Source organism: Scheffersomyces amazonensis (assembly GCF_036850825.1).
Source record: "Scheffersomyces amazonensis strain UFMG-HMD-26.3 chromosome Unknown RJT21scaffold_1, whole genome shotgun sequence".
Classification (NCBI taxonomy): Eukaryota; Fungi; Ascomycota; class Pichiomycetes; order Serinales; family Debaryomycetaceae; genus Scheffersomyces; species Scheffersomyces amazonensis.
Genome location: NW_027042741.1, coordinates 1,656,190 through 1,682,333, shown reverse-complemented (window position 1 = coordinate 1,682,333; position 26,144 = coordinate 1,656,190). Strand labels below are relative to the sequence as shown.

Below are 26,144 nucleotides of genomic sequence, written 5' to 3'. Positions count from 1 at the left end.
ATAAAATTTACCTATTTAATATAAGATTTGTAATAATTATTCTAACTAAAATTTCTAATAAAATGTAAACTTTAGATCAGTTTGAAAATCTATACGACGTAGCTTTAGTATATACCATTTAGTAAATATCAACACACCTACTTCTAACAGGAACTGTATTTCTTTTAATGACTTTATAACTGAGCTTCAGTGTTCTCTCATTATCCTCATATCTTTCCGTCAATCTTTATTAGATACAAGTATGAATTAGTATTATATTTTATATATTCAATTATGTATATTTAATAATTTAAAGCTTTTCACGTGATCACACGGTAAGGTCGTGCCCCATCCAATTTGTACTCAGTCTCACTTTTGCCACTAGTAAAGACCCAACCTCAAAGTGAACGTCTAATACAGGAGGATAAGATCTCTATAACTAGTAATATTAAACCATTGACAACAAACAAACAGATAATGAGTACTGAAGAAACCGATCCACTTTTGGCGGCCTTAAATTCCGAACAAGGAAATGGAGAAACAACAGCACCACAAACAACAAGTGAACCAGTAGATCCTCAACGAGAACAAGCATTAAGAAAATTCAAGGAGAAGTTAGTAGATCATAGAAATTGGGATGCTAAGTTAAAGGAACTTAGACTTCATATTCGAGATTTAGATAAAGATTATGATAAAACAGAAAATGATATAAAAGCATTACAATCTGTCGGACAAATAATTGGTGAAGTATTAAAACAATTAGATGATGATAGATTTATTGTTAAAGCATCAAGTGGTCCACGTTATATTGTTGGATGTCGTAATACAATTAAGAAAGAAAGTTTAAAAAATGGAGTTAGAGTATCATTAGATATGACTACTTTAACAATTATGAGAATTTTACCTCGAGAAGTTGATCCATTAGTTTATAATATGACAACTTTTGAACCTGGTGAAATATCTTTTAATGGTATTGGTGGTTTAAATGAACAAATCAGAGAATTAAGAGAAGTTATTGAATTACCTTTAAAAAATCCCGAATTATTTATAAGAGTTGGAATTAAACCTCCAAAGGGAGTTTTATTATATGGTCCACCTGGTACTGGTAAAACACTTTTAGCTAAAGCAGTTGCTGCCACAATTGGAGCTAATTTTATTTTTTCACCAGCTTCAGCAATTGTTGATAAATATATTGGTGAATCAGCTAGATTAATCAGAGAAATGTTTGCTTATGCTAAAGAACATGAACCTTGTATTATATTTATGGATGAAGTTGATGCAATTGGAGGTCGTAGATTTAGTGAAGGTACATCTGCTGATAGAGAAATTCAAAGAACTTTAATGGAATTATTAAATCAAATGGATGGTTTTGATACTTTAGGTCAAACTAAAATTATTATGGCAACCAATAGACCAGATACTTTAGACCCTGCATTATTAAGAGCTGGTAGATTAGATAGAAAAATTGAAATTGCTTTACCAAATGAAGCTGGTAGATTAGAAATTTTTAAAATTCATACAGCTAAAGTATCTAAACAAGGAGAATTTGATTTTGAAGCATTAGTTAAAATGAGTGATGGATTCAATGGTGCTGATATAAGAAATGTAATTACTGAAGGAGGTTTCTTTGCCATCAGAGATGATAGAGATTATATAACTCAAAATGATCTTTTGAAAGCTGTAAGAAAAGTTGCTGATGTAAAGAAACTAGAAGGTAAATTAGATTACGAAAAATTATAGTTTACTCATGTAAATTAAGTATAAGTATATAATTAAACTAATCATTAAGCATTTATGTACAAGTTTGTAAATGACTATAAGAACTTTTTACTAATTAGAAGTTTGATTTTCCTCTATTGATTTCAAAGTCTTTTCAAAATCAGGGACTTTAGTTTTAGAAACATGTTCTAAATGTCCAAGTAAAGCAGGATTATCTATCTTATTAATATGTTCGGCCATCTTAGATCCAATAAGTTCTTTCATTTCTTCTGTTAATGGTTCAAGTACCTTCTTTGGTTTAGAAGCTTGTTTGGCTAAATATATCTTTTGTTCCATTGATAATGGCATATTAGGAGCATTAATTCTTCTAGCTTGTACTTCAGTAAATACCCGCTTTTTATGATGAGAATATGGATTTCTAAATTCTGATAATAATTCTTTTGGAAATGGAGGTTTGGCTATCGTTTGTAATTCATAAGATTTTTCTAATGCTATTGGTTCGATGGTACAATATTGATCATCCTTTAAAGAATTTGGTTCAGGCCATGGGATTTCAATTGATTCATGAAATTTAACAAATCTTCTAGGTAACCATTGATGATATCTATCATCATAATATTTTTCCTTGAATGCGATTTTATCAGCCACTACATAATTTATTTTACCAGAATCATCTTTATCCTTTGCAGCAAGTTTAATATGAGATGCTGGAATTGGAATAGGATAATCAAATACATGAGAAGTTGCACCTGGTCCCCACATATGTTTTGGAATAAGAGTCTTTTCACTTACATTATTCAACATATATGAATCACTTTCTTCTAAATATCTAATGACACTACTGACTTTTCCTTTATGTTCCCCTTCATTAATATATACCAAATCACCTGTTACTATCCCCTTTTCAATTTGAGTTCTCCTTTCATGAGGTGGAACTTTTAATCCTTCACTAGGTCCTTGGAATGGAAGACTCATTCTCTTCATGGTTGCTTCATATTTAGTAGCCAGAATTTTACCCTTTATGGGGTTTACGGCAAATCTGCTAATATGATGTGTCCATGACATCTTGAATAATGATTTTTTTTGTCTTGTTTGCCTAAGACTGTCTCTGGTCCCTTATTGAAAAATGGTAAAATTCTTTTTGAAAAACTTGAAAATCTTTTGAAAAATGAATCGATTTGAATTACGCACGACCATACACTACATACTATATAATATGAAGGTAAAAGCTAGACATTGTACATTATAAAAGTAGATAGGAAGAAGTAAAAGTAGAGGGGTAATGAACTCATCAGTAGTAAATTACCTCTTTTGATGTATAATATATAATACAGTATAAGATAGAATAGTATAATAGTATAATAGTATAATAGTATAATAGTATAATAGTATAGTATATTACAGAATAGTAACCTTACAATACCACTACTCTGTACAAATATTGATAAATTCTTGTTCATTTATTTCACCATCTTCATCAAGATCGAATTCATCAATCATTGCTCTTAATTCATCATCAGTTAAATTTTCTCCTAATTCTTTAGCTACTCTTCTTAAATTTCTTAAACTTATTTTACCAGTATTATCATCATCAAATAATTTAAATGCTCTCCTTATTTCATCTAATGGATCTCGATTTATTATCTTTTCTCCTACTGCTTTAAAGAAATTTTCATATGTAATAAGATTAGAATCATCAGTATCATATTCATGAATAATATCTAATACTTCACGTTTAGTTAAATCAAATCCAAGAGCTCGAAAGGCAACTTTTAATTCATGATAATCTAAACATCCATCATTATTCATATCAAATAATGAAAATGCTTCTCTAATTTCTTGTTTTTGTTCATTTAATAATTCAGTTTTAAGATTACCTAAACTACTATTACCAGTATTTCTCTTATTAACATTAACATTATTATTATTACTTCCTCCTGAAAGTAATGAATTATTATGCAGTTGGGACATCGTTGGGTTGTCTTCCACTTGTCTTCGATTCCCGGTAAATCTGGACATTCACAAGTTTACAGTGTTACCAGTATAAAGTATAAATATAGATAAATATATATTTAAATTGTAAACCAACGGTAATGTTTAAGCACTACAAATTTATCATTCACTGGAAAAAAGCGCGTGTGGACAATTCAGCGATCGTCCGTTAGGTATGTTTACAATAATCTTGTCAATTAACTATTGATCGAATGGTGCGAACAAATGACTTTACAGCTTGGTCAAATAGTTTATGTGCGAAATGATTCAGGGGTAGTGCGATATATTGGTACCACGGGGTTTGCACCTGGCAATTGGGTTGGTATAGAATTAGATCATGTTCAAGGTAAAAATGATGGATCAATAGACGGTAAGAGATATTTTAATACTGAGAAACAAGGAGGTAATTATGGTATATTTGTTAGAGAAACAATGGTTTCATTTGAGAAATCTTCAATTACTCACATTAATGGTGAACCAACAACATCCCCAAAGTTATATGCGGTAGTGGAAAAATTGCAAAATAAATTGCAACATGCAATGGTATCTATAAATGATTATAGATCTGATATTGATAAGATGCAAGTTGAGTTAAGAATGAAAGATGATGAAATTCATGGATTAAAAGAAAGAATTGAGATGGTGGAAGTAAATAATGAATTTAATGAGAGTTCAGTAGGAGAACTTCAGATGAGTCTAACAACTTTACAAGAAAAGTATGAAGATTTACAAGAAGAATATTTAACATTACAAGAAGAAGTTGAAATTAATAAACAAATAGAAGATGAAGTTAAGAGCCAATTAAATGAAAGTACTGATGAAAATGTACTAGTGGTGTTACAAAGAAATAAACAATTAGAGTTAGCATTGGAAAGTATGCATAACATAAGTAAAGGTCATGAATTTAATTTAAAGAATGAAATAGATTCTTTGACACAAGAAGTAAAAGATAAGACAGAATTGAGTAATCAACTTGAACTCGTTAAAGATAAATTACGAAATGCTGAAGCTAAAATCTTAAACTTACAAGATCAGTTAGATTCAACTCTAAGTTTACAATCCATGGTAGAAAATTTAACGACAGAAAATGAACAATTGAAAGAAACTCTTAATGAATTAACTAAATCCATTGATGAAATGACCGAATTGGATAAAAGTATAGAAGAAGATCATAAGCATGTTGAATCCCGACTACAAGCTGATATTGAAAATTTACTGGAAATCGTTAAGAATGATAAACAAATGATTGATGAACTCAAATTAAAGCTTAGTCAGAATGTACCACTAGAAACAAATACTATTCAAGAAGATAAATTACTTCAACTTAATAATGAAATTGAAAAGTTAAATCTTCAACTTAAACAAGTAGTATCTTTAAATAAAGCTAAAACTATAGAGGCTAAAGTTTCTCAAGCTATTGAAAACCTAATCATTGAAGAAATTACAATTCTACAAAATCGTTCAACTCATAAGTTACTTATAAGTATCGAGTACCTTCTTAACAGATCTAGTGTATTAGCTGATTGTATATTAGAATTTTCTGACTCAGTAAGAGATAAGCTCATGATCCTGACATTAATCAAATTTATATCCATGTCGATAAAGTTTTGGGAGTTCAACTGTATGGACGTTTCAAATCCTGAAACCGTCAAGAATTTAGTTATTAACTTGATATCATCGTTAGCATCTTCAATTGATTCTTTAAAAAATGAGGAACAAGTGGATTTGAACTTTATTCCTATATTTTGTCAAACATGGTTGGAATGTACTTCTTCCAGTTCATTTATCTTCGGAACCAAATTGAATTTAATATTCTTAAAGAATTCCTTTATACATCAATTGGAAGTCCTACGTGATGCGATTCGTTCTTATGAACATTGTGAAAACTATACAATTTCTGTAGAGAAGATAGATATATTTTCCAAAAGCTTCAATAATCTTAACTTTTACGAAAATGATTCAATGCTTGATGTGACTATTGGAGATGATGATGAAGAAGTTGTTAATAAATTAATGAATTTTGTTTGGAAATCCATTGATGAGATCTGTTTTCTAGAAGCTCAGAAAGTAACTGATATAGAAGGTTTATCTGATGTTAATTCTAATTATGCATTCTTCTTAGCTATAACTATATCTACGGTTAAGATAGAAGCTATTTCACTTCAAGATATATTAATTAATGAAGGAAATGTACCAGAGAGTAATTCTTCAGTCAAAGAAGTTGAAGTTGATTCAAAAGCTATGAAATTAGAATTAATTGAAAAGAATAGAATTATAAATGAACTTCAATTAAATATTCAAATTTTAGAAAGAAATACCAAAGCAATGTCTGTCAATAATCTGGAATTTTTTGATGAATATATGAAACAAGTATCAGGATTACAACAAGAATGTGAAACTATGAAGAAGAAACTTCAAACTGAAGAGGCTACTAATTATTCTTTAAAGTTAGAGATAAAAAGGTTAGAAAGTATTAAACGTGATACTACACCTGTACCAAAATCTCGAAGTATGAATGAAGAGATAAATGATATTGAAAAAAATGCCTTAAAATCACAAATTGAATTATTAAAACAAATTGCTCGACTCAATTCTCCAAAACCAAATGTATCAGAGATAGTTGCATGGTTAAGTAAACCTTTACTTCCTAACAAATTTACTAATGAAGGTAATAATTCATTATTGTTATATTCTAAACGTGCTCGAGAATTGACTTTACAAGTATCATCCATTAATATAGGAGAACACTCAAAGAACAATTTAAAACACTACAATTTAGTATTGAAGGAAAGACTTACTAATTTGGATGCATCGTTAAATAGAGTATTAAATTAAATTAAGTTAATTAAAAATAAATAAAATACAATTACATCAAATTAAATTAAATTAAATTAAATTAAATTAAATTAAACTAAACTAAACTAAATTAATTTAATTATTAACTTCATTATTATCATCATGTTGGGACTTTATTTTCTTGGGCCATTTTGTAGCTTTATCGATCTCATTTGCAGGATATAGAAACTCAAGTATTACATATAGCATTATATCAACTATGACACATAATACATATAATTTCCCAGCAATTACTCCACAATAGTAATATTTCTTTAATCTATGATATAAATCAACATTATGATCACCTGTATCCATGGATTTATAAACATTTTCTGTTCTTTTAGCAATATTAGCCCAACTATACATATTAGCAACTTCTGAATGAAATTTTGAAGTATCTAAATCTCCCTTTTCAATTAATTCTATAGCATTTAAAGCTGCATTAACTAAGGAACTTTGTTCTGGTTCAGCAAAACTTGTCATATGACCTGGTAATACTTCTGCAATACCTCCAACTTTAGTAGTTACAACATATAAACCACATGATGCAGCTTCAACTAATACAGTTCCAAAAGCTTCTGTAAGTGAAGGATGTAAATAAATATCACCTTGAACCATTACATCACGAACTTCTTCATGTTTAATGGCTCCAATTAATGATACCCGTTCTTGAAGGAAATATTTCTCTCTCATTTGTTCTAAATCTAAAAATTTAGGTCCATCACCAGCAATTAAAAAATTAACTTCAGGTTTTGCTTTACAAATTTCAGGAATACAAGCAATTAATAAATCAGCACCTTTATTAGGAAATAATCTTGTAATTACTACAATAGTAATAATTTTCAGTTTAATTCTTTTATTTGAAGAAGTAGGAGGAGGTGGATAAAAATCTTGAGATATAACTGCATTAGGAATTACTGAAACATCTAATGGATCTAATGAAGCTCTTAATACAGTATTTTCTTTACAAGTATGAGATACACAAATAACATGACCAATATCACTTAAAGTAAATTTTAAAGCTTTATTACCAAGTATAGATCCTACATCAGCAAAACCTAATAATGAATGATCAGTAAATACAGTTTTTAATCCCATAGTTCTACCATGAAATATAGCTTCATGACATAAATTTGATAATGATCCATGACCATGAACAATATCTATCAGTTCTCTTATAAAAATATTTCGAAGAATTGGAAATGCCAGAAATACAGTTGGAAATGTAGAACTTCTATAGAGAACAAAAAATGGTACATAATAAACTTTTAGTCCGTTAGTTAATGTTCGAATCCCATTTCTTGATCCATAATCATGAGTAATTATAATGACTGAATGTCCCAAGTCAATCAATTTTTGAGATAAATGATAGACATGAAACTCGACTCCTCCCGGTTGCGGGAAGAAGAAGTCCGAGACCATCGCTATATTATACCCCATTGCATTTGTGAGTGTTATTTACGGTAATTGGTATAGTTACTACTGCGTTGTTTAACCGGACTTAACACATGTGATGTCTCGGCCCAAACCTGCATTGGTCGCGAAAAAAAAAAAATATCTTAATTGCAAAATATATAGTGAAGATTAATGTCCGATTAATATATATAAACTATAAAGTGTAACCTATGTAGGAGAATAGACACCTTAGACTATGGAGCATATGCTTCTCTAGGTAGAGATGCCATTGAATTTTTGAAGTTTACTATGCATTGTTGGTAATCCCAATGACTTTGTTCACACAACATTAAACCATATTGTAAAGTTAATTTAGTCTCAACTATGATTCTAACCAATAATTCTTGGTAGACTGGATTAAGACTAGCTTTAACTTCTGCTGGTAAGTCAGCTACTGAAGGCCCATGACCAGGAATAGCACCTGGAATTCCAGAAACTGGTGGTATTGTAGCTGATCCTGAAGAAGGTGGGGCTGATGGTGGAGGAGTATTGACATGTGGTGGTAATTGTTGTTGTTGTTGTTGCTGTTGTTGCTGAGCTAATTGTGGTTGCTTCCAAGCATCAAGTGATGAATAAGGTCTGATCAATAAAAGATCACTGGCTACTATCATAGCTCCATTTGGACCTGGTATCACTACTAATGTTCTATCAAAGCTCTTTTTACCTAATGGAATCGTCTTATGCTTTTGATGATTATTGAATTTATTCCTAGGACCAGTAGGGATTGAAGTCTGTAACCCTTCAGTATTATCTGGCTTGGCTAATTCTTCAAAACTACCATGAATAGATATCATAATCCCATTTAATTGAGGGAATCTATAACTTTCAACACTGAAATTTTCTGGTTTAGTTAAAATTTCATGATTAGTTTTGGGTAATTGAGAAAATGATTTGAAAATTTGTTCTTGTCCAATGGCAACTCGACTAACTCTAGCTTTGGCAGATGACACTCTAGTTAAATTACGTGAATTAGATAAATAATATCCAAAATCAGTTCCATTATTAGAATTTGCATTAGTTTCAATAATATATGGATGAGATGAATCAACTTGCATAGAAAATTGAGATTCTGCTTGATAAAGTACCATTAAATCAGCTCTATTTGAATCCCATAATTTTAAATAATTTGATATGAAATTTGTTGCCATATTTCTAATTTCTTCATCTTGGAAAAACATACTTGATTTATCAGTAAATCCAAATGATAAAGTTTCATTTAATGCTTGTTCATTTCTTAGTATTTCACCATCAACCACAATTAATCTGGGGAAAGCTCTCATAACTTCAAATTTTATATTTTCTACATCAGATGGACTTGATACATTATTCATTAATGGATTTCCTCTAAGTAATAATTCTCTTAAGAAATTTAATTTCCGTTTCCAAGTTTCAAATACTTTAATTCTTGAAAGATTATTATTTTGTAATGATAAATTTTGTAATAATGGGAATGTTACAGCCAAAGTACTAATTGATGATAAATCTGTTAATTCATTACCAGATAAATCAACACTTACTACATCTAATTTAATTTCTCCAGCTATTTTCATTAAAGCTGGAAAGAATTTTGAAGATGTTGAAATACTATTGAAAAATCCTTGAGATGTTAATTGAGGATCATGTTTTACTGAACTTAAATTAAGTAATTTAATATCAGGTTGATATCTGGATTTAATAAATTGAGTTATGACTTCAATTGTATTTGAACTATTACCACTAGATTGACTCATTTTATTAGAAAATGAATTAGTACCTTTAGTAAATTTTAATGATTGGCCAGCAAATTTAACTCCTGACCAATTCAATAATTCATTAGCTTGATCTTGAGTTTTTACATAACCTTTTAATATTCCTGTATTGGAATCCACACTATGATTCATCACCACAATCTTACATTTTCTTGATATAAAATTTATACATTCTTCCAGACTAGCTCCATTCCAACCCATAATTTCTATAGGAATCGAATTTTGAGTCACGTACAGATCGACATTTTGATGATTATAATTATTTCTTCCATTATTGTTATTGTAGTTGTTGTGGTACCCACCACCTCTACCTCTACCACGATAACTCATACTATCAGAAATAAGATTTCTAGTACTAGTTGTACCTATAAATTGTTAACCAGTAGTATTAATTTAATTATGCCAGAATTGTTAACAGTGAAGACTTTTCGGAATTTGAATTTTTCGCATCAAAACTTGGAACCATACACGACCAATAAACAAAGACTAGTTCCATTAATTACTACATTGGGGTAAACTACTATTACTAAAGTTTTATTAGAGGATATAATTATTTATTACTATATAACAACTAATTAAAGGAACTTATTTATAGTGAAGAATTTTATAGATATATACTGTAGAGGAAATTGTAGATCATAAATAATTTGTTTTTGTTAGGATGATAAATCTATAGGTTTTAGATGGCATCATTCTCATGTAAAGTACCCACTACAGGATACTTTGTATCAAAATGTTCTTCCCAACTATCTAATGATTCTTTTTCAACAGCTAATAAATCTTGTAAAGTATCTATTTTCTGATCTATAGGAGTTAAACAATCAAGTTCAAATGAATTTTTAGCTAAACCACGAGATGCATCTCTACCAGCAAAATTAGCATAAGGACCTCCTGGTCCATAAAATGAAGCACCTTGACTTACATCAAAGACTTTTCCCTTAACTGCCATAAAGATTTTAGGATGATCTTTTCCATTATATTTTTCAAGTGTAATTGGAGTAAATTTACCTTCAATAACTGTATCATCTTCCTTAGCTTTTTCTCCAAATGGATTTAAATTAACATCTGATAAAAGACTTCGAGCTAACAAAAGTACAACTACCACTAAGATAATAGTTGTAAGCATTTTTATAATAATGAAACAATATTTACTGAAGATAACAAATAAACTATATAGAACTATATAGAACTAAAGAACTGTACTTTAATTAGTTTCATTTATTTATTGACGACGTAACCAACAATTTTATAATGGGGTTATTAGTCTATGAAAAACGGTCACGTGACTTTGGCTTCCTTAATAAAAATGAAAAATTATATGAGCATATGATTTACTGGTAACATTAAATCCATCAGTTGGTGGTACATCTACAATTATACAGGAATAGATATGGCTAGAGATATTATATCATTAGATGACTTAACTGTCAATAATGTAGGAGTATTTAAAAAAATCAATCAAGTAGTATTACCTACCACTTACTCAGAAGAATGGTATAAAGAAAGTCTTGAAGCTGATCAAATAGTTAAACTTGCATTTTATTCAGAATTACCAGTAGGAGCTGTTAAAGCTAAAACTATTAATTCAAGTCATAAAATAGTAAGTTATGAGAATATGCAACAACAACAAATAAATTCTAAAATCATTCCTAATGCCATATATATTGAAAGTCTTGCTGTATTAAAGGCTTATCGTGGATTAGGTATTGGAAAGAAATTATTACAATTCATAATTGAACAATCTAAAACAAGATTTGTTCATGAAATTTTATTACATGTTCATGTGGATAATACTGAATCTATTGAATGGTATGAAAAGCAAGGATTTACTAAAAGTCAAGATATCATTAAGGATTATTATAAAGCTCAAGGATTAGAAAATCCAGATGCATATATCTTAAGCTTAACAGTCTAATTCTAATTTGTAAATAAACTTAATTTTTTTGTATTCTCTATTTATATATACAGAATAAATATTATAGATCTTATTTCAATCAATTAATCAATCAATTAATCAATCAATCACTCAGCTTCATCTTCAGTATCAGTATTTATATCAGTAAATATACTTTCAGTATCACTTTCTTCGTCATCATCTTCTTCTTCTTTAGTAATTTCTGTTATTTTTTTAGTAGATTGACCTCTTAATGCAGCTAAAGCTCCAGCTAATGAATCTTCTTCAGGATCGGAAATATCACTCTCATCATCACTATCAATTTCTTTATTACTTTTATTAATATTAATATTCATAGGAGGATTTTTAACTTCCAAATATAATGGAATATCTACATCAGATCCAAAATATGAATTATTCTTAAGAACAACTCTATAATTATAAGTACCTATAACTTCTGGAGTTGGAGTACTTAATGGAATTTTAAATGTACCAATAATAACTTCTTTACCATCTATCCATTCCTTTTGATTAATTTCTAAATTACTTAAATCTATGTTTTCTAATTTATAGGCAGTACTATCTTCAACTAATTTATTATCCTTTTGAGATATTAAATAACCTGACCAATTATTACGAACATAGTATGAAAAATATGGAGCATATGAAAATGGTAATTCTGGTTGAGTTTCATTGGATTTTAATGGATTTCTTAAATAATCTAAAGTTTCTTCTTCTTTTAATCTTGATTCTTCAATTTCAGGACTGGATTTTAATCTTGGAGACTTAACTAAGAATTTTAATGCTAAATGAGCTTGAGATTTTGGAGGAATAACATCTTCACCAGGAACTACAAATTCAGATTCAATAACTCGAAGTGATGGAATATGACTAGCAATATCTAAAATCTTTTCAATTTTAATTGGATCATTAACTCCCAAAACTTTTGGTAATTCTTCTTTTGATAATGTAAATAATTTACCTAATCTTTTAACATCTTGATTTTCTACTACTTTAGCATCAACATATGGTAATTGAAGAATTTCTTGATATTTACCAGTTGGTTTAACGGCCTGTAATACTGCTTTTTGTAAATCAGAAGCTGGGAATATGATTTCTGTATTTCTAAAAACAATTGTAATATCAATTAATCCACTAATTAATTTAGGTAATAAAGAAATAAGTTTAACTTTATCAGATTCAATTTGAGCATCAGAAGAAAATTCTCGATTAAAATGTTTATCAACTAAATTTCTTAATTGTTGTTTAGTTAAATGAGGGAATGCTGATTTAACTTCAATACTATCAAGAATCCAATCTAAAATAACATAAGGTGTAACTACTTTACTTGGATTTCTATCAGTTAATTTACGAGTCCATAAAGCAGCTGTATCAACATGTAAACCCTTTTTAGTATGAGATTTAACATTATTCCACCATAATCCAACAATTGCTGGTAATAATACTCCAATTAATAAGAAATATATAACAATCATAATTGGAGAATATTTACCTTCAACAAGAAATTTTGGTAAAGCAATTCCATGAGTTATATCTTGAGGACCATCAGGATGACCATATTTTAAGAAATTATTTCTAGTAACTTCATCAGTTAAAGCTTTATAAGCTAAATTAATTCTAATAAATGTAGCTTCCATATTAATTTTTTCTTGTTCAGTTATATCTTTTGGAAGTTTATCAGGATGAATTTTTAATGATAATTTTCTATATCTACTTTTAACTTCTCTATCTGTTGAAGATGATGGAATATCTAAAATTAAATAAGGATCAAAAATACTTTTAATATCAGCATATTGAGTTAAATTTTTATTAATATAAAATACAATTGACCATCCAATAATTAAAAATATTAAAGTTTTATTAAAAATTCGAGATGATTGTTGTTTATTTCTATATTTTTTAATTTCTTTAACATTATTAACTTCAACAGATTCACTATTTTCAAGTATAGCACCTTTAATTTTAGCATTAGATGAAAGTGAATCGACTGCAATAAATGCTCGATAAGCCCACAGAATGGTTATTGGTAATAATATAAAAGTTAATATCGATAATACAAAAAATGGCCATACTTCACCATCTTCATCATAAATATATTCTGATGAAGCCATTGTAAAATTATTGGATAACCAAATAAATAATAAACTTAACTGGTACTTATATTTAAATTAGATATTGGCCTTACCAGATCGTATAGTGAACGTTATAATTTTCACTCACTATTTTTCAATCGACGTGTCGGGATCAAACTTGAATGAATTTGAATTTTCTATTTTCAGGTGCAAATGTCGCAGTAGTTAGACATGCCCTACTACTACTACTACTACTACTACTACTACTACTACTCTACAGTTAATTAACTGATTATTTAATACTTATAAATAATAGATATATTGAAAGTTAATGAATGTATGGGAATCATAGCACCCGATGAACTAAAGTACAGAGACTATCCTTCAACTATATAATTATAGTTATAGCATAGAATATACAAATAAACAGAGAATCGTAGATAAATAAATAAGAGCATTAACTCATTGTTTTTTTGTTATGACATTATGAAAATCTTTTTAATGATGGAAAAGACGAATTGGATTTTCAACATAAACAATGTCATGAGAATCAGCAGCTGAAAATACTGCCTTATCCATAACTGAACCAGATGGTGCAGCAATAAATTTAACTCCAGATCTAGCAGCTCTGTAAACATTATCTGGGAATGGGAAGAAAGCATCAGATGATAATGCAACATTCTTTAATTTACCTATCCATTCATCTCTTTCAGCTTGACTTAATGGAATTGGTAATTCAGCAAATTTAGATTCATATTCAGATTTTTCTGGTTCACTAGTTGGAATTTGTCCAGTAACATATAAATCAATTGCATTAGATTTTTCTGGTCTTTTAACTCCTTTAGCCCATTTAAATCCTAAAACTTTTGGATGTTGTCTGAACCACCAGTTATCAGCTTTATCACCAGCTAATCTAGTACAATGAATACGAGATTGTTGACCAGCTCCTAATCCAATAACCATACCATTCTTAGCATAACAAACAGAATTAGATTGAGTATATTTTAAAGCAATAGTAGCAACAGTTAAATCAACTGTACCTTGTTCAGTTAATTCTTTATTTTTAGAAACTATTTCTTTAAATGATGAACCTTTAATAATAGCATCATTTCTCTTTTGTTGTAAAGTAATTCCATAAACTTGTCTTGATTCTAAAGGTTCTGGGTTAAAGTTTGGATCAATTTGTAAGATGCAATATTTACCACCCTTCTTTTTCTTTAAGATGGCTAAAGCTTCTTCTTCATAACCTGGAGCAATAACACCATCAGAAACTTCTTTAGAAATGATTTGAGCAGTTGGAACATCAACAATATTAGATAAGGCAATAAAATCACCAAATGATGACATTCTATCAGCACCTCTAGCTCTAGCATAAGCATTAGCTAATGGAGATAAATTTTCAATATCTTCAACAAAATAAATTTTCTTTTCAACATCAGTTAATGGTAAACCAACGGCAACACCAGCTGGAGAAACATGTTTAAAAGAAGCAGCAGCTGGTAAATTTAATGAAGCAGATAATTCTTTAACTAATGGCCAAGAATTTAAAGCATCTAATAAATTAATATAACCTGGAGATCCAGCTAAAACTTTAAAAGGTAATTCACCTTGAGAAACAAAAGCTTGGGCTGGTTTTTGATGAGGATTAGCACCATATCTTAAAGGTAATTGAGAGACATTTTCTGAATATTGTTTTCTGAAAAAATCAGAAATAGCAACATCATAATCAGCAGTATGTTCAAAAGCTTTTAAAGCTAATTTATTTCTAGTTTCAGATGAAATTTCTCCGGCTTTTAATTCTTCTAAAAATCCGGCATAATCTTGAGGATCAGATAAGATAACAACTCTTGAATGATTTTTAGCAGCAGCTCTTAATAAAGTAACACCACCAATATCAATTTCTTCAACGGCTTCATCAATAGTTACAGCAACTTTTGAAACAGTTTCTTTAAATGGATATAAATTACATACAACAAAGTCAACTTTTTCAATACCTTGAGCAGATAAATCAGCTTCATCAGATTCTAAATTTCTTGCTAAAATACCACCATGAACAGCAGGATGTAAAGTTTTAACTCTACCACCTAACATTTCTGGAGCATGAGTAATTGAAGAAACATCTTCAACGGGGAATCCACCTTCACGAACTAATCTAGCAGTACCACCAGAAGCTAAAATTCTAACATTAGCAGCAGCTAAACCTTTAGCTAAATCTAATAATCCAGTTTTATCATAAACAGATAAAATAGCAGTCTTTGAGTGAGGCATTATATAAATATTTAATGATTAGTATACTGATAAGATCTTTTAATATAATCAAGGGGGTATTAAGATAAGGTTGAGAATTTAATAAAATAAAATACAATCAATTGATAATTGTAATTAAACTCTAAACAATTAAATTGATTAACAATGTTTTTTCAAAGAAGTACTAATCGATCAAAATATCAATAAGAACTCCAAATAACTAACAATTGTATTAAGTTTCCAAGATGATCATGGGATGGTTTTATATCGACTATGAAAAATTTCTCTTCCAATTTTATTTTTCTGTTGCGTATGGTGAGCGTACATTGTTAACTATGAGAAAGAGTCAAAAAAGGTTGACTCTGCGAATTATAGTAAAATTACTATGGGGGATTACTATATCTTTACATGGGGTATACATATACTATATTTTATGAAACTAGTATAGTAATAGTGATTTTTGGTGATACTTAATATCGATTCTATATCAAAATAGTCAATTTCTTTTTGAAATAACAAACAACTAAGTGAAAAATTAAAAAAAATCTACAGTAATTCTCAAGTTTAAAGCACCAATTGTTCGAAAGATATATTTACAAAAAACGTCACTACTAACAACTATACAGATAATTTACTATCAATATTCATCATTAATGGAATGACAAAAAAGAAAACACACTTCCTACCAATCGTGGGGAATAAATACTTAAATATGCATAATAATAATTTAAAAATAATACTATAATCACATTTAAGATCTGTATCTCCATAAGGATAAGGTGTTTTGTCTCTTCCAGGTGTGACGACGACCAGCCTTGGTGTTGTTGAATAAGTGACCCTTGTTGATACCTCTGGATTTCTTACCAGCAGAGGTAAGACCTCTAGCTTCTCTTCTCTTGTGGACTGGGTTAGCGATCCAGTTGTATCTAGCATCTCTTCTAATAGCCTTGTGAGATGGGTCAACTAAGATAACTTCAAAGTATTTGTAAGTAGAATCTTGGTTAATCCAGTAAGAGTTTAAGACTCTCAAGTTAGCAGCTCTTCTACCAACTCTTTCTTCAGCAGTAGATCTTAAAGATCTTTGGTATTTTAAGTGGTTTACACCTTGGTTGGTTGGCTTACCGTAAGTAGCACCCTTTGGAACTGGTCTCTTTCTACCACCTCTTCTAACTCTAACTCTGTAGATAACAAAACCTTGCTTGGCCTTGTAACCTAATCTTCTAGCCTTATCTGGTCTAGATGGTCTAGAAGCTCTGTGGATGACATTCTTTTGTCTGTATTCCCAACATCTGACACGTAATAAGAAACGGACAACGTCGGATTGTTTCTTTCTTTGTAATTCTTCTAAATATTTGTAAGCACCCATTTTGTTAGTTTGGTATGATAATGATCTTAAAAGGAATTAAGTAAACTAGTAAATGTAAAGTGAAAAATTTTTTTTTCACCACTATGGATTCTGAGAGCTGAGAGAAAAAAAAATTGATGCCGGGTAATATTTTTGGCTGTGAAAGACTGCATATGGGTCGTTTCTCGTCTATTTAGGGTAGGGTAAGGTTTTACTTTATATTTATTTATCACGTGTGTTAGATCACGATACCATATACCTTCTATGAATATAGCATAATCATTATAAGATTACCCTTTAGCAGCAAATATAATAATTCAATTAATACAATCTCTGATTGAATAATCCAATAATATTCTTTGCTTGTTAGTTATTTGTTTTTTTTTCTGGGTTGAATTTTGGTATATTGTTACTTTTATCTAATTAGTTCTACTAAAATGCTTAATATTATAGCACATCTTAGTCACGAGTAGATGACTCTAGAACTCTTAATCAAGTATTAATAATGTGAAATACAGTCAATCTACTCAAAATCCGTAATAGTTTTATATTCATATGTACATACACTTTATAATATATAGTCTCACAACTATTTTTACTAATTACTGCGAAATCTTATCATAATTCTGGAGCATATGCTGTACATATATAGCAAATCAGCTATAAATCTAGTTGCAATATATCTTTCACCTTCAAACTACTAAAGACTTATAACACTGTAACTTTTCACTAATATCAATTAGACGTTAATTTACCTGGTACTTTTAACTTCTACTCCAACTAATTTGTATGGTGCAACTTCAAGATGAGCATTGCAAAATATAAAGAACACAAAAAAAACTATCTAAGTAGAGAAATATATAGTACGGAATAAACAAATATATATAACATATTTACACACCAATAGATATAGCATATAATGTCTGAAATAGATAGTGGTGTAGTTGAAAGTGTTAATGATAACCAGTCAAATGTTGAAGTTAACCAAGTTGAAGTGATAACTAACGAATCTGACAATATAGAGACAAATGAAACTACTGAAAAATTACCCGAGTCGTATGAATCTGATGCAGTAGTGATTAATGAGACTCATCCAGAGAATGATGACGTATCTGAAAGTTCAAAGACAGATCTGCAAACTCCGAATGACGAAGAAGTGATAGAATCAGAAGGGGTACGAGAATCAGTAGCACAACCAGAAGCACAACCAGAAGCACAACCAGAAGAAGATAAGCAAGAGCCTACTCATGTAATTGTGGAGTCCATTCAAATAGAAAGACATCCAGAAAATGAATCAGAACAACCAGATGAATCCAGACAAGAATACCAAGACGTTACTGAGTCCAGCAATGACAATTCTAAGGAAGATTTCGTTATAGATACACAAGCATATTCTGATGAAGAAATCAATGTTGACGATATATCATCAGATAGTGAGTCTGAATCTTCAGATAGTGACTCAGATTCAGATTCAGATTCAGACTCCGATTCTTCAGATTCAGAGACCGAAGATGTATCAAATAAAGGATCGAAAGCTGAAGTTGATGAAGATGATTTTGATGATGATGAAGATGGTGAAGTTTCTGGAGGTCCTATAATCTCTAAAAATGAAGTAGCAAATGAAGTGGCCCCGTCTTTACCAGAAGATTATAAATTAAATTCAGATGCTCCTATTGAACCAATTGGAACTATTATATCATTAGTAGAAAATTCTGTTATTATAAAAGCTAATACATCAGGAGAATTCAGAGTTTTAAAAGAAAAATCAATCTTTTGTCTTCAAGATAGAACTGTTATAGGAATGCTATTTGAAACATTTGGTAGAGTTCAAGAACCTATTTATAGTGTGAAATTTAATTCTAAAGAAGAATTTGAAAAATTTAAAGATTCTAAGGGTCAAACAGCTTATTATGTAGTACCTGATTCTGAATTTATTTATACAGATGCTATAAAATCTATTAAAGGTACAGATGCTAGTAATTGTCATGATGAAGAATTACCAGAGGAAGAACAAGAATTCTCCGACGATGAGATGGAATTAGAAGCAAAGAGATCTAAAAAGAAAAAGAATAGATCTAAGAATAAAGATAAAGATGGTGATAGTAATGATCAACCTACCAAGAGACAGAATCCTTTACCTAGTACTCAACCACCACCCAAGAGGTTCCAACCTTATGGATATGCAGAACAACCAAGATCAAAGCAAACTCCAACTTCAGTTTATAATCCATTACATACAAAGCAAGAAGTTCGTCAACAATGGTCTAACCCTCAACCTCCTGTTCCTTCTTATCAACAAACTCCATATGGGGTACCTTTTAATCAAATTCAACAACCTCAACAAATACCGTTCAATAATCAACAACAATATAACCAACCTTATACTCCTCATGTTGAACCTTCTCAACAATTGTATTCTAATCATCAACCTTATCCTAATCAACAATATCCTCCTCCTGCCCAATTCGTTAACCAACCATATGGAAACCAATACAATCAACCACAATTCCCATACAATAACACTTACCAACCAAATCCATATAATGGAGGACAACCACAATATAATCAACAACAACAAGCACCACCACCACCACCTCAAAACAACAATGTATCACAGGATCAGTTGATCCAAATTCAACAACTTATTATGAAACAGTTACAGAATGGTAATAACCCAAATGGGAATCCTTAAATCAGTTATATAGAAAAAATCAATTTAATTAATTAATTAATTAATGTTATATATATATATATATGTATAATTATTTTATATACACTAATTTAATGCTAAAGAACGATATGCTGATTTTGCATTCTCAAGAGCCAGCTTAGGAAATCCTGCCATAGCTGCTACTTCAAGTGCATATGATCTTTCACTAATGCCTGGTTCTAAATTATGATCTATAATGATTTTCTTATCTATTTCATCTTCAATTAATACTCTTGTTCTTAAGAATTTCATATTAGTTTGATTAATATCATTTTCTTCCATAAGTTGTTTTAATTCTAATCCAAAATGGGTTGCAAAAAGTGTACGACATTTATTTTTAAATACTAAATGCATTAATGTAGCATATGCTAATGCTAAACCTTCTTTACCACTTGTACCTCTACCAATTTCATCTACAATTGCAAGAGATTTTGGGGTTGCATTTTGTAAAATATTACTTGTTTCAACCATTTCTACCATAAATGTACTTAAATCATTAAAAATATCATCAGATGCTCCAATTCTAGTAAAAATTTTATCAACTAATCCAATTTTTGCCTTATCAGCTGGAACAAAACATCCAATTTGGGCAAGAATTATAATTAGAGCATTTTGTCTTAAAAATGTACTTTTACCTCCCATATTTGGACCAGAAATAATCAGTGTCATACTATTTGGACTTGAAAGTTTAGTATCATTAGGAGTAAAATTAATTCCTGTTTCCCTTAAGGATGATTCAACTACTAAATGTCTACCTCCAGTAATATTTAAAGTATTACCTTTAAGAAAAATTGGACAAGTTAAATTAAATTCTTCAGCTAATACTGAAAATGATATCATAACATCTAAAAATCCGGCCAATTCACTACTTTGTCTAATAGATGAAATATCTTCAAGAACTTTTAATCGTAAATTTTCAATAATTTCCTTCTCTAAATTTCTTATATCTTGTTTAATTCCTTCAACTTCATTTTGTAATTGACTCCATTCAAGTGGTTTATAAATTAATGAATCCTTTCTTTTGTCTCGAACATACATTTTATATTGTCGATGAATTTCATCTAATTTATCACGTTTTCCCAGAATATGAAGACTATTGAAGTGTCGACCTGATTGAAGCATTCTTTTCACATTTACAGTAGGATCTATAGCAGATAATTCATTAGTTAATGAAGTTATTATCAGTTCTTCTTGTCTATACAACTGATCAAGATGATCATGTAATGAACTTAATTGAATACTAAAATCTCGTTTAACTAAGAATTCAAACTTATTTTCATCTTGGGGTAGAATTAAATATTTATTTACTGAATTATTTCCATATGATCCATTATCAACATAATTTGATTCAACATTAACTTCATTTTCTTCTGTTGTATTTACTTCATATTCTTGTTTATTCAAAACATGAAGAGTAGAATTTATTTCTTTAACAATATGATTAGGGACTCGAAATTTATCTAAGAAATTTTCTAAAGTACTAAACGTTTTAGGATTACTTTTAAATTCTTCAGTTAAATAATCTTCAAGATCTTTAAGTTTCGATAATCCATCACCAATAGATAATAAATGTCCAAATTGATCACCGGTACCAAATGAAAGACGTTGTAAAGATCTAACGAGATCTCCTAATTGAGATAATTTTGTTCTTAATGTAACTCTCATTTCACCATGATCTTTAAATAATGCCACATATTTTTGTCTTCTTAATAATTCTTCAGTATCTAAAATTGGAGATTTTAAATATTGAGTTAAAAGTCTAGTTCCAGAAGTGGTTACTGTTCTTTTAATGGTTGAAAGTAATGTTCCAACAACTGATAATCGACCGCCAGTAGATCTTTCAATTAATTCTAAAGCTGCTCTTGTTCTAGGATCCATTTGTAAATATTTTTCATTTCCATATTGAATAGGTATATCTAAATGAGGTTTAGAATCAGGTAAATTTACATGAATATATGATAAAATCATATTCATCGCTGCTATTTCACTTCCTGAAAAACTTTCAAGAGCTTTACGAGTAGTTTGATAACCACTTTCAAATTCAGATTTTAAATCTTTACCAATAGAATTATGATACCTTAAAAAATATCGTTTTAATTGTTGAAATGGTGTAAACCATTCACCATCTAATAAATTTTCCTTTTGAAATTCTTGAGGAAGTATAATTTCACTAGGAGTAATTCTTGAAATATCTGAATCTAATTCACCTAAAGTTGATTCTTGAACATAAAAATCACCCACTGAAACATCAATCCATGCAATTCCAATTTTTGTATTAGGATCAGCTTTAACTTTTGTGCAATTTGGTGGAAGATATATTGATGCTAAATAATTATTCTCATTATAATTAATAAAAGTTTCTTCAATTAAAGTTCCTGGTGTAACTATTCTTGATACTCTTCTATGAATAAGATTATTTATTACTTCTTGATTTTTATATTGATCAACAATAGCAACACTTTCTCCTAAATCTTGAACTAAAATTTTAACAAATTTTTGTAGTTGAGCAACTGGAAATCCTGACATTGGAATTTCATGATTACTAGTCTTTTTACTTGTAACTTTTATACCTAATTTTGGACCAAATTCTTGAGCTTGTTCAAAATATAATTCATAAAAATGTCCTACTTGAGTTAAAATCACACAATTTGGATGTTGTGATTCCATATTTTTAGTCGAGGCATATAATGGCGTAAGTGCAGTTTTTCCTGTTCTTCCTCCTCTATCATAATCTGGAATTGGAAATGATGGAGCATTTGATCCTAAAGAAGATGTTGCAGCCTCGACTAATATCTTTGAATTCATAGTAGCTTGGCTCTTTGTTGACCTTTTCAACCCTCGGAAAATACTCCTTCGGGTGAATGATCCCCAACAAGTAGTATACCTTATCATATCTGACTTAAAAGAAGCAATACCAAAAAGTTTTCAAGGTAGTGATAAATCATTTATCGCGTTTTATATTATTTGGTTATAGATCTGAAAAGTTTCCTTTGGGGTATTTTTTTTTTTTTTCAAAGCATCATTTATTATAAATAGAGAGTTATAAATGGTAAAAAATTTAAAGAAACTATGTAGATAGTAAATGACTCTTTTGGTGGAACGATTGGTTGCACTGGACTGTTTGCAAGTGAAGAATGTCAGACTGTGCATATTTAATCCTTTTGAGTTTTATTATATTTTATAGGTCTGTCTAGTCTATCTATTATTATTTACATATATACATAATACTTTTCTATTTTCTATTTTAAATTTTCTATTTTTTAGGAATATTCAATTCTAATATTCATAATCAAGTTTCCTCCATATACGTGCCATTAATTCGTTATCGGCAAAATCAGCAAGTTCACTAAATTTTTTCTTTCCATCCATGAAGGACCACTTTGGAAAGTATGTTTCATGATGTGAATGATAGGAGAAATTGGCGAAATAAGAAATACATGTATATATTTCTGGAGTTGGGCAAGATAAAGATAAAGATAAAATTGCCAAGTTATCTGAAGTGATACACTGAAGTACTTGTTGGAGCACATTACAAGGACCACTAATCTTAAGTTTTTTTAATCCATTAAAAGTTGAAAATTTAACTGGTGGTAAATGTTTATAACCAATTAGTTCGAGTTCCTCGATGTTACTCCTATACAAAAGTATTTGTGATACCATAATTTGATTTCTTAATCTGGCTTTCTTAATGCCCTTAAAATAAAATCTCATTAACCATACAAGTGAGACTAAATGAATAGTTTCAAAGGACACATATTTTAGTCTAATATGGCTATTATTGGTCCCTGATCTTTCCTTTAACCTTAGCCTTTCTCCAATATGCAACTCCTATAAATTTTTACTCAAGGCATCGATATCAAGGACTGGAGAACCTTTTATAAGCTTGACATAGGGTCCTGTTATTTCAGATGTTAAATAATCAGTATAGAACCTGAAATAAGTTAAATCAAGCTTAGAAAGCAAATCATATGGTAGATTGAAGTTTGTTGGTTCTCCATCATTTAAAAACTTTCTGTATACTCACACCAAGTTTCAAGTTATATCCAATATAAGGATTACCGACTCAATCAATGAGGTCATTCCTGATCCATTATCATCTATGCCTAAGTTAAAATGTAATATTTCCTTTCTAGATTTCCAATTTTTTAAATATGGTACACATTTGAGGAATGCTTCCAGTGATTGTGGAAATGATATAGGAAATGCCTTATGCCTTTTGTAATGGGTAAAAACAACTGCTCTTATTTGCAGATCTGCCATTCCTTCTATAGTCTAGATGATCTACAAATTCATGCTCATCCATAGTGTCTACCATTAATATTACGGGCCGATTAGCTTCAATACGTTTGTAGGCGAGAAATATATCTTCATGTAAGGTTTCAAGAATGTCGTCATAACTAAGCTGAATATTTGAAATGGTATGATACATGACGTGATTGTTCGATTTGCTGAATAAGACAGCGATAGAGAGCAAAATTAATTCTATGGAAGAAAGTCATTTTATCATTTTGCAGCAACAATAAGTTGTGTTACCTCAATTAAAATATGCGACAATAAATTTGAGACATACTGAGAAGATTCGACAAATCTTTTCTTGCAGCCAAATAGATGAAGATATGCGACAATTTTTTCTATTATCTTAAAAATAGGATTAATGATAAATGATAATAATGCTTAAATATATACATATGTATTTATTTGCTTTCTTTATATACATGCGTATATAATGTTCCTATATATATTTTAATAGAGTAACAAACTAGTTATATAGAACAAATAACTCCTGTAATTATTAAATAAAAAAGAATCAAACCTATTCCAGCTCTTCTATCTAAAACCCAGTTATTCAAGGGTATATATAAAATATAGAAAGCTACTGTAATAATTAATGATAACATGCTAATAGTCACATTGATATTTAAATTAAATTTTATTGCGTCGTGATTGTGGAATTGCAGGATTAATATGCATCCATTAATCCCTATACCTAAAAGAATAATCAATATGGGGGAACCCAAACACGAATTAATTGCCAATATAGGGTTTATCTTTGAAATGGTAAGATTTGTTACTAAGTCATTCATTGAATTACTAATTGAAAAAATTAGTAATCCAAGAATGAATTCATTTATAGACCAAATAAGTCCAAAATTTTTAAGAACTCTTAGTATTTGTACAGTAAAGTCCGATAAAATAAGTAAAGATATTATTACCCCTATTAAATTGATCAAACAATGTTTGAACTTTAATGAAAGATAAGTAGCTGATATAAAGTGAATTGGAAAGGCCAACAATAATGCAATGGGAACAAATTTAATGACACTTATCTTAAATATGTGAAGATTTAAAATAAAAGGAATTTCAAAAAAATACCAATATAGAAATAAATTTGATTGGTATAATTTGAGCTTCCAATGAGATTCTGGAAAATCATCATCTTTAATCTGTATTGGTACTAAGATAAAAAACATAAAGTCAATAGAATTGACAATATATTGGGATACTGAAATTGAATCTTGAATCACAATATGTTCAATTTCATGTATATTGTAGGAATACATACTTTCAGGAGATTTATTTGGTGTTAATCCTGGCACTAAATCAGATGACCTTACACGAGTTATAGAAATTGGAGGAGGAGAAGGAGATAGATGAGTGCCATTTGTATTTGAAGGATTGAACTGTAGGTTTTGTAAAGATTCGTCTTCGTCTTCGAATTCATTTTCATTTTGATTTTGATTTTGATTTTGATTTTGATTTTCATTTTGATTTTCATTTTCATATTCATTTTCACCCTCATCTACTTCTAAGGCATTTTCACCGAATTCAAAATGATTTGATTGAAATGGTGAAACGGAACGGAAACTACTGGTCGATGATAGATCTTCAACACTTGATAGTATTGATAAAGCCTGTACTATAGTGAAAGGCTCTTCCAAATGTTGATTATTGTGGATGTGATGATGAACAATCAACAATGGCTGGGTTTCATCATTTGATAATTTGTCTTCTTTATCAAAATAGCATAAAAATAAAATATATCCAATATAACATCCTACCATTATTATAGACTCAAGAAGAGTTATCATACCATCAGACATAATAAGAGAAAATATAAGAAGGA

At 29.5% G+C, this 26,144-nt stretch overlaps 15 protein-coding genes across 15 annotated transcripts; 4 read left to right on the top strand and 11 right to left on the bottom strand. All coding sequences in view use genetic code 12, as the record gives it.

Annotated features, from left to right (window-relative positions):
- Nucleotides 1–212: 212 nt before the first annotated feature.
- RPT4 (proteasome regulatory particle base subunit) lies at nucleotides 213–1,720 on the top strand (the record flags this gene model as incomplete). Its single annotated transcript, XM_064880708.1, has 1 exon — nucleotides 213–1,720. The coding sequence occupies exon 1, from the start codon at nucleotides 457–459 to the stop codon at nucleotides 1,717–1,719; it is 1,263 nt and encodes a 420-aa protein (XP_064741122.1). The 5' UTR covers nucleotides 213–456.
- MRPL40 (mitochondrial 54S ribosomal protein YmL40) lies at nucleotides 1,721–2,866 on the bottom strand. Its single transcript, XM_064880707.1, has one exon. The coding sequence runs from the start codon at nucleotides 2,761–2,763 to the stop codon at nucleotides 1,810–1,812; it is 954 nt and encodes a 317-aa protein (XP_064741121.1). The 5' UTR covers nucleotides 2,764–2,866; the 3' UTR covers nucleotides 1,721–1,809.
- Nucleotides 2,867–3,039: 173 nt separating this feature from the next.
- On the bottom strand, nucleotides 3,040–3,829 carry RJT21DRAFT_117448 (centrin). The gene has a single exon (XM_064880706.1). It carries the CDS (start codon nucleotides 3,715–3,717, stop codon nucleotides 3,124–3,126), a length of 594 nt encoding a protein of 197 aa, XP_064741120.1. The 5' UTR covers nucleotides 3,718–3,829; the 3' UTR covers nucleotides 3,040–3,123.
- On the top strand, nucleotides 3,830–6,563 carry NIP100 (Nip100p). Its single transcript, XM_064883290.1, has one exon. It carries the CDS (start codon nucleotides 3,916–3,918, stop codon nucleotides 6,523–6,525), a length of 2,610 nt encoding a protein of 869 aa, XP_064741119.1. The 5' UTR covers nucleotides 3,830–3,915; the 3' UTR covers nucleotides 6,526–6,563.
- Nucleotides 6,564–6,590: 27 nt separating this feature from the next.
- On the bottom strand, nucleotides 6,591–8,083 carry SPT14 (phosphatidylinositol N-acetylglucosaminyltransferase). The gene has a single exon (XM_064880705.1). The coding sequence runs from the start codon at nucleotides 7,966–7,968 to the stop codon at nucleotides 6,622–6,624; it is 1,347 nt and encodes a 448-aa protein (XP_064741118.1). The 5' UTR covers nucleotides 7,969–8,083; the 3' UTR covers nucleotides 6,591–6,621.
- On the bottom strand, nucleotides 8,084–10,245 carry MEX67 (Mex67p). The gene has a single exon (XM_064880704.1). It carries the CDS (start codon nucleotides 10,059–10,061, stop codon nucleotides 8,178–8,180), a length of 1,884 nt encoding a protein of 627 aa, XP_064741117.1. The 5' UTR covers nucleotides 10,062–10,245; the 3' UTR covers nucleotides 8,084–8,177.
- Nucleotides 10,246–10,268: 23 nt separating this feature from the next.
- Nucleotides 10,269–11,062, bottom strand: DAP1 (Dap1p). The gene has a single exon (XM_064880703.1). It carries the CDS (start codon nucleotides 10,855–10,857, stop codon nucleotides 10,411–10,413), a length of 447 nt encoding a protein of 148 aa, XP_064741116.1. The 5' UTR covers nucleotides 10,858–11,062; the 3' UTR covers nucleotides 10,269–10,410.
- NAT5 (peptide alpha-N-acetyltransferase subunit) lies at nucleotides 11,063–11,675 on the top strand. The gene has a single exon (XM_064880702.1). It carries the CDS (start codon nucleotides 11,122–11,124, stop codon nucleotides 11,644–11,646), a length of 525 nt encoding a protein of 174 aa, XP_064741115.1. The 5' UTR covers nucleotides 11,063–11,121; the 3' UTR covers nucleotides 11,647–11,675.
- Nucleotides 11,676–13,818, bottom strand: RJT21DRAFT_117441 (protein-transporting protein). Its single transcript, XM_064880701.1, has one exon. It carries the CDS (start codon nucleotides 13,755–13,757, stop codon nucleotides 11,754–11,756), a length of 2,004 nt encoding a protein of 667 aa, XP_064741114.1. The 5' UTR covers nucleotides 13,758–13,818; the 3' UTR covers nucleotides 11,676–11,753.
- A 150-nt stretch (nucleotides 13,819–13,968) lies between these two features.
- ADE17 (bifunctional phosphoribosylaminoimidazolecarboxamide formyltransferase/IMP cyclohydrolase) lies at nucleotides 13,969–16,218 on the bottom strand. Its single transcript, XM_064880700.1, has one exon. The coding sequence runs from the start codon at nucleotides 15,984–15,986 to the stop codon at nucleotides 14,217–14,219; it is 1,770 nt and encodes a 589-aa protein (XP_064741113.1). The 5' UTR covers nucleotides 15,987–16,218; the 3' UTR covers nucleotides 13,969–14,216.
- A 341-nt stretch (nucleotides 16,219–16,559) lies between these two features.
- RPL15A (60S ribosomal protein eL15) lies at nucleotides 16,560–17,377 on the bottom strand. Its single transcript, XM_064882237.1, has one exon. It carries the CDS (start codon nucleotides 17,329–17,331, stop codon nucleotides 16,717–16,719), a length of 615 nt encoding a protein of 204 aa, XP_064741112.1. The 5' UTR covers nucleotides 17,332–17,377; the 3' UTR covers nucleotides 16,560–16,716.
- Nucleotides 17,378–18,178: 801 nt separating this feature from the next.
- On the top strand, nucleotides 18,179–20,044 carry RJT21DRAFT_12183 (RNA-binding snoRNP assembly protein). Its single transcript, XM_064882232.1, has one exon. It carries the CDS (start codon nucleotides 18,230–18,232, stop codon nucleotides 20,000–20,002), a length of 1,773 nt encoding a protein of 590 aa, XP_064741111.1. The 5' UTR covers nucleotides 18,179–18,229; the 3' UTR covers nucleotides 20,003–20,044.
- Nucleotides 20,045–20,086: 42 nt separating this feature from the next.
- Nucleotides 20,087–22,687, bottom strand: RJT21DRAFT_81482 (mismatch repair ATPase; the record flags this gene model as incomplete). Its single annotated transcript, XM_064885292.1, has 1 exon — nucleotides 20,087–22,687. One exon carries the CDS (start codon nucleotides 22,685–22,687, stop codon nucleotides 20,087–20,089), a length of 2,601 nt encoding a protein of 866 aa, XP_064741110.1.
- Nucleotides 22,688–23,296: 609 nt separating this feature from the next.
- RJT21DRAFT_111501 (uncharacterized protein) lies at nucleotides 23,297–23,680 on the bottom strand (the record flags this gene model as incomplete). The annotated part of the gene is made up of 1 exon (XM_064880002.1): nucleotides 23,297–23,680. One exon carries the CDS (start codon nucleotides 23,678–23,680, stop codon nucleotides 23,297–23,299), a length of 384 nt encoding a protein of 127 aa, XP_064741109.1.
- An 858-nt stretch (nucleotides 23,681–24,538) lies between these two features.
- RJT21DRAFT_117436 (uncharacterized protein) lies at nucleotides 24,539–25,724 on the bottom strand. The gene has a single exon (XM_064880699.1). The coding sequence runs from the start codon at nucleotides 25,579–25,581 to the stop codon at nucleotides 24,784–24,786; it is 798 nt and encodes a 265-aa protein (XP_064741108.1). The 5' UTR covers nucleotides 25,582–25,724; the 3' UTR covers nucleotides 24,539–24,783.
- Between the last annotated feature and the right edge of the window lie 420 nt (nucleotides 25,725–26,144).